Source organism: Opisthocomus hoazin, chromosome 3 (genome assembly GCF_030867145.1).
Source record: "Opisthocomus hoazin isolate bOpiHoa1 chromosome 3, bOpiHoa1.hap1, whole genome shotgun sequence".
Classification (NCBI taxonomy): Eukaryota; Metazoa; Chordata; class Aves; order Opisthocomiformes; family Opisthocomidae; genus Opisthocomus; species Opisthocomus hoazin.
In genome coordinates, this window is record NC_134416.1 from 2003709 (window position 1) to 2019493 (window position 15785).

Below are 15785 nucleotides of genomic sequence, written 5' to 3' on the forward strand. Positions count from 1 at the left end.
TGGTGATGGGGAGGGGGGAAACCCCACAAACTCCTCATTGGAGAAGCTTTGGGTTGTCGTTGTGTGTCTCACCTCGGTGGGAAGTCACCAGGGATGGGGCCACGTGCCCAGTCCGAGAGGTGACAGACCAAGGGCTTACAGGGCTTAGCTGTTGGTTTGAGACAAAACTCTTGCTCAACCTGGGGGTGATCCCGTGCCTCAGTTTCCCCACCGAAAGAGAAGGACAATCCATCTATTTTCTATGGGAAAGCTATCACAGCAGCAGGAAGTTTTTCCCCATCCTAAACAGCAAAAGCTTTGCTCCAAGCAGAGGATGCTCTGCGGGGCGGAGGGCTGCTCCAGATGGGCACGATGCTTTGCAGATGCTTGCAAAAATGAAACTACCCCTCTGGCAATGGAAAAAGGAGCCCAGAGGAGAGGCAAAGCTGGTAGTTGGGGAATTTTGCCCCGCCGGGGATGCAGGGCAGAGCCCTCGGCCGAAGAGCGTCTTCATCGAAGTGATGAGCGGGGAATTTCTCCGTGATGAGGCAGAGCCACGGCCGTGTCCCGATGATTGAGAGAAACCGGTAAATCTCAATGAATGGGTTTGTGAGTGAGGGTTAGCGAGAGGCTAGGACTCGGGCAGCCGCCCGCTGCTGCTACAACAGCTTTTCCCCTTGAGGAACTCGAAAAGAATCAGCATTTTTCTCCCTAATAGAGCTTCAAAACTCTGTTGTGAGCAATTTGGAAATTCACGTGGAGTTTCGGGTTCATTAGCCGCCGGCTCCAAAGCGTGTACATAGTCAAAGCTGTCTAATACGGACGCACCGCACCAGTGCCTTGAATTAATGTTATTGTTATTTGTGTGGACGTGGTGGGGTGCAAACAAGGTTAATTGAAATGAGAGCGCTGCTTCCTCTTGATAATGGCTCAGGCTTGACAGCTAGGAGGAGTTTATTTTTGTAGAAGAGCTGCCTTTATTATCCCTTTTTATTAGAGCTAATTTGGGCTCTATATCAAAAACTACATTAAGGGAATCATTTACGGTCACACCACCACCACCAAAAAAGATAGCCCCAGAGCCCTGTCCTTTATGTTAATGTCTGCAGTTAAAAGACAATTAAAAATAAACTCTTCTCTTTTAAAGCACCCTTTGTTTTCTTTCCTCTCTGCTTCCCCCTCCTTCTCTCTCTCTCTCTTTGCCTCAAGTGAGCCAATTTAGTTAAAATCCTAACGTGCCCTTCAGGGAGAGGGATTTTTCCAGATAGCCTCGGTCTTGCAGAATTGTAAATATTAGTTTGGGGATGCTCGAACCAGCGGGACTGAGATGCTGCCAGTGAACGGAGGGATCGATACTGCGCCGAGCGGTAAGGAAATTCGGCGTGTAGGCGAGCAGCAAGGGGCTGAGCAGGAGGAGCTGGATCATCGCGACGGCTTCGGGAAGCGCCCGTTCCCGTCGGCAGCTGCCGAGTCGGGTCGGGAAGTTGCCTGCGGTAGCCGGTGAGTTAAGGATGCTGAAATATCGCAGCAGGCTGGTAATTTGTTTTTAATTATAACAGCTGGCAGGAGGTTGAAGTTTGTGGTTTGAGGACGATGAGGATCCTTGCTCGTTTGCGTTTCCCCCGTCGGCTGTCGCGCTGCTAAAGCTCGGGAGAGGGGCTCCGCTCCGTGTATCCGACCACTCTCCTCCTCAACCACTCGCGCCAGGAGCCCGGGCTCTCCTCCTCCTTTCCCTCCCTCCTGGAGCATCGCTCCTCCGGCGCACGGGGATAGTCATCGTCACATCGCTCGCAGCCCTGGGGGGATGCCGGGCTGATACCTTCGGGTGATGCCACCCTCCAAAAAATGCTTGTGGAGGTACAAGCGCTTCTTTTCTACCTTGCCAGAACCCATCTTTTGGAGCCTTTATCCATGTCCTCCAGGCACCTCCATACCCAAGGAAAAGTCAAACAGGGGAGGACCACACTTGGTTTAGTGCCTTTTGCGAGCGAGGAGCCTGGGGAGCAGCCACCCCTTCAAACTTGGGAGCGTTGGCAGAAGATGAACCTGCCACGTGCGCCGTGCTAGCGGAGCCCCCATGATAGCAGAGTTTATTACGATTCCCCCATGCCTTCCTCATGCTGTACAGAGGCAGTTTGGTGGCAGTTTCGTGCTTTCCACCCTCTCTCCAGCATCCTGAAGTACACCAAGGCAAGCGCGTTTGCCCCCCGTGCATATATACACTGGGACCGCTTAATGTCGGGGAGCTGCCTTGCAGGAGACCAGTAGAAGAACTAAAAATACCTCTGGGACCAGCGGCTGGCAAAAGACATATATTTATTTTACGTGTGTCACGGTTTTATTTCAGTTCTGGGTGTTGGAATGGTTCCTAATCACGAGTCGGGGCGGGGGAGCGCTAACGGGTTTCTCATCCTCTGCCCTCGCAGATGCCGGTGTGCTCCTACTTCTTGAAAGGGATCTGCAGCAACAGCAACTGCCCGTACAGCCACGTCTACGTGTCCAGGAAGGCAGAAGTATGCCAGGATTTCCTCAAAGGCTATTGCCCCATGGGAGAAAAGGTAAAAGGGAGACTGGCTCTTGGGGTCCCGGGATGGGTGCGTCTTTGCTGAAGCCACGAGCTGTTTTTCCGGCGAGCCACGGCACCGAAGGGAGCCGTAGAACTGGAAGCTCTTCAACACCTGGCTGTGATGAACAGCAGTCCTGTGCCTTGCCAAAGGGTTGTGGGCAAAGGGGCTTGGTTTCCTTAAGGGCAGGAAAAAAAAGGAAACAGATGAAAGGCTGCAGCTTGCAAATCACAGAATCCCAGAATGTTCGGGGTTGGAAGGGACCTCTGTGGGTCACCCAGTCCAACCCCCTGCCGAAGCAGGGTCACCCAGAGCAGGCTGCACAGGAACTTGTCCAAGTGGGTCTTGAGTATCTCCAGAGAAGGAGACTCCACAACCTCCCTGGGCAGCCTGGGCCAGTGCTCTGTCACCCTCAGAGGGAAGAAGTTCTTCCTCATCTTCAGCTGGAACTTCGTGTGCTTCAGTTTGTGCCCGTTTCCCCTTGTCCTGTGGCTGGGCACCACTGAAAAGAGTCTGGCCCCATCCTCCTGACCCCCACCCTTAAAATATTTAAAAGCATTTATAAGGTGCTGGTGTTTCCTCAGGAAGAACCTCCCCTGGGATGTCCCTGTTACCGGAGTCCGGTGCCCAAGCTGATAGCACCTGCCCCAAAAACTGCTCAGTTAAATAGATGAGAAGCAAAGCAAAAGCCTTATGAGTCCCAGTTTTCCATAGAAAAACTACAGACATTAACGCTTATTTTCCACGCTGGCTCTTGGACGGGTTAAAACTTGAGCCTTAGATCTGGTGGCTCCGTCTTAGCAGCAAGACCACCCGTCCTCACCCAGCTTGCAGCAACCGAGCCTCAAGCTGCGCCAAGATATCTACCTTGGGGCTTCGTAGAACCCACCGCCAAGTTCCTGGGGCCCCTCTGGTTTAGATCAATGCAGTGAAGTGAAGTCCCGCGTGGACTTTAGGTGCACCCCGGGTAAGACTTGCAACCTTGTCCACAAGCTTATGGCACCCTGCGTAACACGCGGAGCTCAAGAGAGAGCAGCTTTCCTGGAGCGGGACCTGGAGCTGACTGCCACTTGCTGGTTTCTGAAGGAATTTTAGGGCTGTTACATGCAAAGTAATGAAATCTGGGGGTTTATCCAACACCTTGTGGGTCCCTGCTCCTTTGTAAGCATCGGGAGTGGCAGCAAGTTTGGTTCCTCGGTGGCACAGTGCCGCGCTGCATGATCTCACCTTTCCCTGCTTTGTGGTTAAGGTAGAGGGTTGGCCATGCTGGTGTTCCTCTGAGAATTGAAGCGACCGTCCTGACTCCTTTTTGCTGTTTTCCATTAGTTTAATAATATTTTTGCCTCCTAGTGTGAACCGTTCTTTCATTAGTAGACCACGTGGTTTTCTTTTGGATTCCGTGAACAAGATATGGGCCACCTTCCCTTGGTTTCTCCAGCTGCCATCTCAACCCTGCGAGGTGATGCTGTCACATCAGAGTCCCCAGGCACTTGTAGTTCAGGAGGGGCAGCCAGTCGGTTTGCCATCAGGTTTGAATATAGAGGAGGTGGACTCTGAGATTTATGGAGGTGGTGTTTTTCTGCTGTAGTTGAGAGCTGCGAGGCTTTTCTCTTTTGGGGTGGCTTGTGCGGTGGGATTTCTGCTCGTCCTTCGACCATGCTCATCCTTTGACAGTTGTGGGCAGCAGGGCGAGGGAGGGGATTCTGCCCCTCTGCTCCGCTCTGCTGAGACCCCCCCAGGGAGTCCTGCGTCCAGCTCTGGAGCCCTCAGCACAGGACAGACCTGGAGCTGGTGGAGTGGGGTGAGAGGAGGCCCCAGCAATGATGCGAGGGCTGGAACCCCTCTGCTGGGAGGAAAGGCTGGGAGAGCTGGGGCTGCTCAGCCTGTAGAAGAGAAGGCTCCAGGGAGACCTGACAGCAGCCTTCCAGGACTTAAAGGGGGCCTACAAGAAAGATGGAGACTGTGTCGGAAGCCTTGCTGAAGTCAAGGTAGACAACATTCACGGCTCTCCCTTCGTCTACCCAGCCACTGTCTCCCATAACATCCTCCTAGGGAAGCTTAGGAAGTGTGGCCTGGATGAGTGGTCAGTGAGGTGGATTGAGAACTGGCTGAATGGCAGAACTCAGAGCGTTGTCATCAGCAGCGCTGAGTCTAGTTGGAGCCTGTCCCAGAACCCAAACACAACGGCGGATGATGCCTCCTGCAAGGCAAACCCATCCTTCCCCGAGGAGAAACCGCTACGGAGCAAAAACCAGGGAAAAGGAAGGGGAAAAAAGCCAAAAATGGCTTTTCCTTTTCCTTTAAGGAAAGCAGGACATCAGTGGCAGTGGAGGGAAGCGCTAAGAAATTTGTCTGTGCCTAATTACTTCTTGTGGCAGCGCGTGGAGGGGACTGCGTGCAGGGTAGACATTTCCTCCGAAGGAAAGCACGGGCATCCTGCCGCCTCCCTCCAGCCCAGCGCCAGCCATGCAGGCAGGGTCCCTACAATTATTTTTAAAATATTCCAATTTAAATGAAAATATAAAAGAGATATTTAGAATATTTATTCTATTAGTAAAAGTGCTTACCGTGTCACTTTTAGAGTGTCAGAAAAGCATTCTCCTACAGATGATGGATAGCAGCCTGTAATTATATATGGGGAGAAATTGCTGAGCGGGCCGTATTTAACTGGGGAGGAGAAATACCAGCTTGGGCCATTAAGGGTTAATTTTATTCTCTAAATAATATAAAAAGTGCTGAGTCCGTGCCTTTGCTCAAAGTAGAAAGTCCTCAAATGGACCCCGGAGAGTTTATAATATTCTACTGAATCAAGTAAAAATGTTAACCTTGCTTCATAAAACGATGGCTTGTTAAAGATGCGCAGTCCCTTTTCTTTTGAATAATTTAGGATGGGAGTAAATCTTCTCTTGTTCTGCCTTTCCCTGTCCGAGGAACGGCGAGAGTTGGCTGCCTGCTGTCTGAACCACCAAGGCCGCGAACAGCAAAGGTGTTTGCGACAGCGTAGCGTCCTCAGAGGATAAACTCAAACGAGGATGGCCGGTAATTAGGGATTTAGGTTCTCTTGTGCTGGGGTCTGGTGCGCAGGGCTCTTCTCCCAGTTGTGTTTTCCTCTCTGTGCTCCCCCGAAGAAACACAGTTTCTGACTTTTGTCAGACCTTCATAAAAAATGTCCATTATTATCCATAATTTATGATGTGTCGTTGGCAGTGTTGCCTCGTAAGTACTTTCTAGAATGTCTTGCAGGGTACTCAGGCCAAGTTGGTCGGCCCTTGACCCACCCTGTGGGCTGTAACTCCAACTGCGCGAGCTCTTCATATAAGCAATGCCAGGACCAGCCTGCTCTGGCTTCATCAGGTAACTTAGAATTAAGTGAGAAAGCTTTTAATTTCGCGTTCCCAAGTCCCTTTTTCAGGAACGTAGACGGTAGAGGGTAAAGGTCCCTCCGCCCTTGAGGAGAGGGGACAGCTCCTGTGTGAGAGCATGACCACGTCCTTCGTTAAGGGAATGGTACCCCCAACATTAATCATTTTCAGGAGGGAGCCAGGGCCTTGATTTCCAGCCTTCTCACCGGCTCCTCGTGGTTGGAAAGCTTCTCCAACCTGCATGTGTTTTCGTGGACCTACTGCTTCCTACAGGGAGTGGAGGAACCTTCAAGTTCAGCTTGGTGAAGTGGTCGGTGAAATAGGGCTCCAAATAGCTCTGCTGCCTGAATCATCTCTAAACACAACATCATACGTGTCTTAGCTAAAGCCACAAAGTGATGCCCACCATGGAAATCTCCTTTTCGCCTTGCCTGGAGCTCCCTGACCTTCTCCGGCCCCATGAAACGGTCACACTGGGTGAGGCTGGTCCCTCTGGGCTGGTCACCTGCACTGGAGGAAGCCTGAAGGGGGAAGTGGGAAGAGAGGGAGAAATGAGGCCTCTTGCAGGTGCTCCCCAGGGTTTTCCGAAGACGTTTTAATGAGCTGCACTATGGTAAAAGCTCCTCTCTGGTTCCCTGTCCCTACTCCCCTATGGGTCCTCGTGCCTGCATCTCGGTTTGAGGCATGGGTTCACCAGGAGAAGGTGGGGTGAGGCTGGTGGGCACAAGGGATGATGTAGCGCCAATGAGCAAAGCCGTGGTGGCATATCCCCCAACGCTAGGGAGAAGCTGGAGGAGATGCGGTCAGGAGCGACTGCTTGGCCAGCGAGCCTGAGGAGAGACGCTTGGCTTGTCCGATTGGCGATTTCTCTGCCAAGCCGCTCTCATTGATGCGCCCACGCTTGGCTCCTGAAATAAAACCCAAATAATATGAAATAATATGAAATAATATGAAATAATATGAAGTAATATGAAATAATACCTGGCCCAAGGAGCTCCTAGGGTGATAACGTGCATCTCACGTCGGGCTGTTGTAATATTTGATGACTAACCCCACGCTGAGATCTCTGTGTGGCTGAGACCTTGGGCCTGAGAGTTACGGCGAGCACTTGCATGACACCCATAGACAACCCCAACGAGGAGGTGCTGCAAGATTTGCTTTATAGGCACAAAACGGGGCTTATTGAGGAATAAACTGGTTTTGGAAGAATCACAGAATCACAGAATGGTCGGGGTTGGAAGGTGCCTCTGTGGGTCATCTAGTCCAAAGCAGGGTCACCCAGAGCAGGCTGCACAGGACCACGTCCAGGTAGGTCTTCAATATCTCCAGAGAAGGAGACTCCACAACCTCCCTGGGCAGCCTGTTCCAGGGCTCCGTCACCCTCAGAGGGAAGAAGTTCTTCCTCATGTTCAGATGGAGCTTCCTCTGCTTCAGTTTGTGCCCGTTGCCCCTTGTCCTGTCGCTGGGCACCACTGAAAAGAGTCTGGCCCCATCCTCCTGACACCCACCCTGCAGATATTTAGAAGCATTTCTCAGGTCCCCTCTCAGCCTTCTCTTGTCCAGGCTGAACAAGCCCAGCTCCCTCAACCTTTCCTCGTAGGAGAGATGCTCCAGTCCCCTCATCATCCTCGTAGCCCTCCGCTGGACTCTCTCCAGTAGCTCCTCATCTTTCTTGAACTGGGGAGCCCAGAACTGGACACAGCACTGCAGACGGGGCCTCTCTAGGGCAGAGGAGAGGGGGAGGAGAACCTCCCTCGACCTGCTGCCCACACTCCTCCTAATGCATCATGGCTAGGGCAGGTTTTGGCTCCGGCGTCCCCCAGCCCTCGCAGCGTGTCACAGCAAAGGCAAGCGAGTCAGCCCGGTCCCCTCTTAACTGCCGCGTCTGTAAAATGGTTTTTGTATTAAATAAGCTTTTCCCCCGTGGTGTACATTAGCGAGCGTGCCGCATTAAATCCCTATCTTCGTATTGTTTCCATCAGCTGCCTTGAAGCCTGTGGGTAAATTCTTCCCCCATGGGGACTGTTAAGCAGTAAGACACGGTGAGATTAAACAACGAGGCTACCGTGAAAACACACAGGGAGATGTACTGGAATAAATCACGGGGAAGCGGGGGCTGTGTGCTCCGGTATTCGCCGGCAATCCGTCATTCCTGGCGACGCAGACCGGCACAGCCAGCCCCATCCCTGCCGATGAAGCTTGACCAGGGGACCTGTCATGGCAACAGGGATGCTCGTGGTTGTCCTGCGCTGAAACTGCCCGTTGGTGTCCTAAAATCCATCTTTTCCCTCCTGCTGAGCTGCTCAGTCAACGGCCTTTCTCCAGAGCTCTGATTCGCACCGTGCCCGCGTGAAAGATCGGCAAAGCTCGTGCTGACGGGGTAGGTCTGGTTAGCACGCGCTGCCCGAGGAAGTGCCGCTTCCTTGGGGAAAATCATTTTCCTCCCCCAGGTGGGGTGCGGTGTTTTTCACCCTAGCAGCTGCTTGATTTTTCGGTAGAAAATTCAAACACAGGGGCTTTTTCTTAGCTGACGCCTTGTTCTCGTTTGCGTTTCTCTAGTCCGATGACACGTTAGGTTGGTTATTTTCTCCTTGTCTGGTGGAATCACAGAATAGTAGGGGTTGGAAGGGACCTCTGTGGGTCATCTAGTCCAACCCTCCTGCCGAAGCAGGGTCACCTACAGCAAGCTGCAAAGGACCTTGTCCAGGCAGGTCGTGAATATCTCCAGAGAAGGAGACTCCACAACCTCCCTGGGCAGCCCGTTCCAGTGCTCCGTCACCCTCAGAGGGAAGTTGAACAGCTTCTCACCATAAACTTATTTCATATGTCTGATACATTAAATTGAACACATTTCTTTAGGAAAATCCACGTGAGCCATATTAGCAGCAGCTAACAGTTAAATGTCTTCGGGTTTGTGTCTTAATTATCCGGTGCTCGGTTCGCAGTGGAGAGTGGCAGCCTGGGGTCCTTGTTCCCCTTAATCTGTTGTCACAGAAAGGTGAAGATCAACACTATTCATATTGCATATTCTCATCTGTTTGTTGTTGTCTGCGGGGTAAACCAGCATTTTTCTTCTCTCGCAGCCAACAGCCATCAGATGGTGGTCTTTCTCGGTCTTTTTTCCCCCTCCTTTGGTCCCAGGTTGACCCCCAGCCAGGTTGCCTTTTCCTTAAGCATATACAGTTGTTGAGGAACCTGTGCACGTTCATCCACATAGCTGCAGGCTGATTCCCAGCTCTGTAATTGCACTCCACCTCCATCTTTCGTCGAATCACAGAATGGTTTGTGTTGGAAGGGACCTTTAAAGATCATCTAGTCCAATACCCCATTCCATGGGCAGGAACATCTCCCACTAGACCAGGTGGCTCAAAGCCCATCCAGCCTGGCCTTGAACACTTCCAAGGATGGGGCATCTACCACCTCTCTGGGCAACCTCATCCAGTGTCTCAGCACCCTCATTGTAAAGAGTTTCTTCTTTAATGTACAATCTAAAACCTACCTTCTTTCAGTTTATAACTCTCGCCCCTTGTCCTGTCACCACAGACCTTGGTAAAAAAGTCTCTCCATCTTTCTCAGAAGCTGCCTTACTATATTGAATGGCCACAAGAAGGTCCTCCTGGAGCCTCCTCTTCTCTAGACTTCTCCAACCCCAGCTCTCTCAGCCATTCTTCTTAGGAGAGGTGTTCCAACCTGCTGATCATCCTGGACTTCTGTCTCAGGTGGTCATGGTGGCCACCATAGCACCTGTCACGTATGGTGCGAAGGTGAAGAACAATGGCTCTCCTCTTCCTGCAGCATCAAGAGACTTTGTGACGGCAAAAACTTGGAGGTGCTTGATGGCAGAAGCTTCTGGAGTGTAGCAAGTGTAAGAATCACCGTGAATTATTAAGCTGTGTATAAATCCTTTAAGAATGATTTTTTGGTTCTCCATCCTGCTATTCTGATCAATTGCTCTCCTTTTCCCCGAGGTCCCTGCCACTGTGGTTGGGCTAGTGGTGGGACGGCAGCTGCTCTGTGCTCACTGCTGCCTTTCAGAACTCCAGCCTCTCCCTTAGAGGAGAAGCACGTGGACAAATCTCTGGGTGAAATGTCTGTTGAGGTTGTTGTCAGCCAACCAGTCTGGAGGGCTGTCAAACATCTTCTGGCTGCAGAAATGCTGAAGGCCCAGGTTGTTCCTTGATCTCGTCCCTCCAAAACTGGTACTGGTCATGGCCAGAGAGGATCTGGGAGAGGTTTGGGATGTCTTGGGGGTTGTGAACAGCCCTCCCCCCTCCCTCCAGGTGTGCTAGCATCAAGAGAGGCCGTGTTTTGGAGATGAGTTTCTTCCAGATGTTTTCTGGGTGGCAGCCTTGTATCTAGGGGTCTTCAGCATCATATCAGTGGGTCAGTGAAGGTTTACTCCTCTGCTGGAGGCCCTTCAGATGCTGTGCGAGACCTTAAGCAGTTCCTTCACATGCGGATTGTTTGGTCCACGCTTTTAGTTTGGGACTGACCAAGAGGTTTCAAATGCAGACGATTTTTCTTTCAAATTGCCCCAGTGCTGACACCTGGAGACAACCAGCTGCGGCAGGAGCAGATTTCCTGGCGCAAAGCTCTCATCTCCAAGCTCCGTGACGATGTTTTGCTGAGTTAGACCCAATCAAGCTGAGAAGCTCCTTCATGCCCCGCTCTCATGGGGGCTGTTCGAAGTGCGAGAAGTCTTAATATGAAACCTCTCCTCTTGGTATTAGCACGGGGAGGGATACAGGGAAGGCTAAGCCTTGAGCCATCCCAAATTTCTGTGTCTTGGCCGTACCTCCATCTTATTCCTTTTGTGATCTATCACAGCTGCTTCCAGTTTCCTCTCTCCTTTGATTAAGAGAGAGCTGGTGGCTGCGGGATGCACTTGTGGCATTGGGTAAGGAAGGACAGGATCTTGTACGTGTGCAGAATCTGTCTGGACTTGGGCAGAGGGGCCATGGAGAAACAGCGATTGATGGATCTCTCAACGTCATGAGGGGCTGTCCAGGAGGCAACTGGGGCGGATGTTCGTTAAAGGTGTAAATTAATGAAACAAATGAGCTGATCAAAGGGTGGAGAAGGGGAAGACGAGAAAGAGTTGCAGGATTTTGCCGCCCAGAGGCATAGCACTTTTCTCTTCCATCTTGGTGAAACCTTTAAAGATGACCTACATGGGGATGGGCTTGCTGAGCCCTGACTCCCTGCTCCGTACCTCCTTGTCACCAAACACATCCTGCACTGGGGATAAAACTCACTCTGGCTCCGCTTAGAAGAATCAAACCTCAAACAGATTTAACTGCCTGCGTTCACGAAGGTTGGGCATTAAGGTCTGGACATCAGCAAATTGCTTCTTCTAAAGAGATGATCCATTTTCTACACTTCCAGCGGGAGAGCATGATGAGGCGGTGTCACATTAAAGCATCTCGGCAGCTTCGCCGCCTTCTCGTGCTCGTGCGAGGGAAAGAACCACTTAAGATTTAAATTTATCTCTGTCTTGCATGCTGCTGTTTTGGGCTCAGATGGAGGACAGGTGGTAGAAACGCCTGGTCTTAGCTACAGAACCGCTGGTTGTGTGCGTGAAGCTTTGCGTGGGGCTGGTTTTAGAGGTTACAAGCCCTCTTCGGGCTTTCTCGGGTAGGATGTCAGCTTGCGTGGTGGGGGGAAAGAGGAGAGGAGTTTGCCAGGTGGACCTTTTACTTGGTGCTGAAGCACACGCGGCATGGAGAGCTACCTGGGCATGGCTCCCTCACCTTCATTTTGACCCAAATTGTGTTGATTCTGTTTGCCAGGAATTTTTAGTGATATTTTAGGCGTATCTGTGGGCAGTAGCCACGCATCCACGTGTTCCAGCTGCGGGTTCGTGGTGTGCTGAGTGGACCTCAACTTCCCTGCTGATTTTCGGTGCTTGCAGGCATGTCTGGGTGCCACTGGAGATAACTCCTGGGCAGCGGGGCAGCCCCTTCTCTGGGAGGGGGGATTTGTGGCTTGACTTCTCCCATCGTTTAGAAATAGCTGATGGAGAGCACTGCCTTTGATTGCTCTTTTATAGTCCACTGCAGCTGTATGAAAATCAACAACAAAAGCAACTTCATTTATCTTTAATTTTGGCTCTGGTTGACAGATGTTTTCTGGCTGCTAGAGTTGCCTGCTTGATTTGTTTTTTTGTCCTATAATGTGTAGCAGAAATCTTCAGTTAACAAACTGATTCGTAAGTAATATCTTTATTTACAAAAAAAAAAAAGGGTAGGCTTGGTAATGGGTCTGCTTGTAAGATCATGAATGGTGGGCAGATTGGATCACGAATGGTGGGCAGGTTGGATTTGAGCGGGCTGAGATCTGTCTGGGGGCATCCCGTTGGCTCAGTGGGAATCACAGAATCACAGAATCACAAAATGGCAGGGGTTGGAAGGGACCTCTGTGGGTCATCTAGTCCAACCCTCCTGCTGAAGCAGGGTCACCCAGAGCAGGCTGCACAGGACCTTGTCCAGGCGGGTCTTGAATATCTCCAGAGAAGGAGACTCCACAACCTCCCTGGGCAGCCTGTTCCAGGGCTCCGTCACCCTCACAGTGAAGAAGTTCTTCCTCATGTTCAGATGGAACTTCCTCTGCTTCAGTTTGTGCCCGTTGCCCCTTGTCCTGTGGCTGGGCACCACTGAAAAGAGTTTGACCCCGTCCTCCTGACCCCCACCCTTGAGATATTCATAGGCATTTCTAAGGTCCCCTCTCAGCCTTCTCCAGGCTAAACAAGCCCAGCTCCCTCAGCCTTTCCTCGGAGGAGAGATGCTCCAGTCCTCGTGCATCTCATCTGGGCGATGATGGCTGTGCTGCTGATAAATCTCGGTACTGGCGATGGGAACCTGCAGAGGAGGTTTAAAACTAATCAGGTTTCTTTCACGCCAAATCCTACCCCTGTATCGCTGTGGAAATCTTTGTGGGTTTCCAGTTGCATCTTATTTACCGTACTCGGTAATGGCATAATGAGGGTTCTTATTGCTACTTTAATTTAACTGTAGTATCTTCAGCGGTACTCAGATGCTTACATTAAAGATGTTGCTTATCAGGGCAAGCTTCAACTGCTTAATAGCCTGGGCTGGTTGATAATAATGCCTAGATAAATACCAGTCTGTGATTTTCTCTCTTGCACTTTAATATCTTCGTAGAAGGAGGTGCGTTGCAAACATGAAAATTAGGAAGTGCAGGGGAAGAGCAGTTGCTGAACCACGGCTATAAAGTGGGAATACACCGATGGGACAGAGAGTTCTTGATTTCAGCCTGAACTTCTGTACAGCTGAACGCAAAGAAGAGCAGATTTCATCTTTGCTTCCTGTGCTGGACTCTCCCTTCGTTCCCATCTGTTCTCCGTTGTCGGATGATCTCTGTGTCCCACGAGCAGTAGATGACACCTTCCCTTGGCCACCTGGAATCACGCACGTGGTGGACCCCCTGTCCTCCCTGGTGTAGATGACACTGTAGGGGATGTTCAGTGGGTGTCTGGCTTGCTTTGTCCCCGATGGTGATGATTTGGGGTTGATTATTACTGTCAGTGGGTTCCATACACAAAACTGGCTCCATCATGGCTTTGGGGTGTGATAGATGAGATTGTGAGGGGCTCTAATGGAAATGAGGTTCCTCAACAAAGCAGTGCAGGGAATGATTGAATGCTGTGGACATTCTCATGCAGGGGTGAACACTGGTCTTTGCTCTTTGGCTTGGGATTCACCTTCTGAATGTCCGCATCTGAAGTGTTATAGTCCATGGCTCAATGTCCAAGTGGAAACCAGTAACAAATGATGTCCCTCAAGGGTCCATACTGGGACCAGTACTATTAAGTAACTTCATCAGTGACAGGTGGTGGGATCAAGTGCCCTCTCAGTGAGTTTGCAGATGACACTGAGCTGAGTGGTGTGGCTGATTTGCTTGAGGGATGGGATGCCATCTGGAAGGACCTGGACATACTGGAGGAGTGGGCCCGTGCGAACCTCATGAGGTTCAACAAGGCCAAGAGCAAGGTCCTGCACCTGGGTCAGGTTATAAGAAAGAGAGAGAGACTTTTTACCAGGGCATGTAGTGACAGGACAAGGGGTAATGGTTTTAATCTGAAAGAGGGTAGGTTTAGATTGGACACGAGGAAGAAATTTTTTACCATGAAGGTACTGAGAGACTGGATCAGGTTGCCCAGAGAAGTTGTGGATGCTCTATCACTGGAAGTGTTCAAGGCCAGGCTGGATGGGCTTTGAGCAACCTGGTCTAGTGGGAGGTGTCCCTGCCCATGCAGGGGGGTTGAACTAGATGATCTTTAAAGATACCATCCAACCATTCTATGATTTGATTATTCCTCATTATGACCAATGCTTTTCTCATCTGGTGGCTCAACCGGCACCGAGTACTTTGGGATTGGAGTAGGGCTGAGCTACTCACTGTCACTAGCTGGTCTTCCTCCATCCTTTTGGCTTGCTTTGCTTCTTTTATTTGTATTTTGGCTTATACCGTCAGCAAGCACTGTCAGAGCTGTGGGGCTCTCCTCTGGGCTGAGATGGACACGGGCAAAAACTAAGCCTGGAAAATCCAACTTCCAGCTGTTGTGACTCCAAGCAGATCTCTCACCAGCAGGGAGCTGGGGGCAAAAGGCGAGACCAGGCAGGAAGCGATTCCCAAATGAGAAGATACATTTAAAGAAAATAAAAAAATCATTAGAAATTCTTGGTTATGGTACTTGTGCTCCTGCTCGGAGATGAAACCTGGAGGTGTCGTGTGCAGACACGCTGAGGAGATGCAATGCTCTTTGACGTCATTTTTCTACGGGGCAATTCCGGAAGAGCAACACCCTCAAACCAAGGAGCAGCAAGATGAGAGGAAAGAGTTGATGGCAATTTAGAGGAACTTCTAAGGTGGCAGAGAAGGGATTCAAAGGAGAGCCCCATCCCTTAGGTCATTTCTGTTTGGTCTGGACCATGCTGAGGGGGTGGATGCCGCAGGGACCAGGGTTTTTCCTTGTCTGCGTCAATCCCTCCCAACTATTTTGCTGCCTCTTAAATGTGAGGATCCCAGTGATTTCAGAAACACCGACCCAGTCTTGCTCCAGCTGTGGAGGTATTTTAGCTCAGATGCTGCTTTATTACCTGCAGATGCCAAGGGAGAGGATTCACAGCTTTGTGGTAGATGCTGCAGAGCATTTGGTAGATCCCAAATCCTAGCGAGCATTTGGAGAAGGCCATCAGAAGTCATCACTTCCCTGCAGCATTTTTTGGGGGCACCAAACTCCCTTTTTGAGAGCAGAAACCCATTTTGGAGCAAGTTCCTTAGGATAATTGTGTTGGCTAAATTTCTCCATCATTATTCCACAGCCTGGATGATGTTTGGATGTATTGTCCTCCAGGTTTTAACAACAGGGAGCTAGATTTTTTATTTTTTTTTTAAGGCTGCTTCCATCTGCACCCAATTATAAAAAAGCCATCAAAAAAAAGCTATTTACTGGCTGTCAGTTCAGAGCGGCGTCAGAAAACAGCTCCACCACCTCCAGCGATAGCTTCCCAACAACCACTTAGTGCTGAGACGTGGTGGGTAAGAGGGACATTAAAACAGCCTGACATCAATCCAGCTGGTTAATCCTGCCGCTCGGCGATGGGGCTACCTGTAATAGCTCTGGCGAAGCTGCGTGGGTGTGCAGAAGGCTTCAAAAAATAGAAAGCACTGGAGCTGAGGCACTTGGGTTTTGGGGATTATCTCGTGCTTTTCACAGAATGTTAGGGGTTGGAAGGGACCTCTGTGGGTCATCTAGTCCAACCCCCTGCCGAAGCAGGGTCACCTACAGCAGGCTGCACAGGACCTTGTCCAGGTGGGTCTTGAATATCTCCGGAGAAGGAGACTCCACAGCCTCCCT

At 50.8% G+C, this 15785-nt stretch overlaps 1 protein-coding gene across 1 annotated transcript in view; it reads left to right on the top strand.

Annotated features, from left to right (window-relative positions):
* The window catches only part of ZC3H3 (zinc finger CCCH-type containing 3), a 74909-nt gene that overhangs the window by 33053 nt on the left and 26071 nt on the right, over positions 1-15785 (top strand). Inside the window, exon 9 of the mRNA XM_075417221.1 lies at positions 2406-2537. Coding sequence (XP_075273336.1) covers positions 2406-2537 — 132 coding nt within the window. The remainder of the gene's footprint in view (positions 1-2405; positions 2538-15785) is intronic.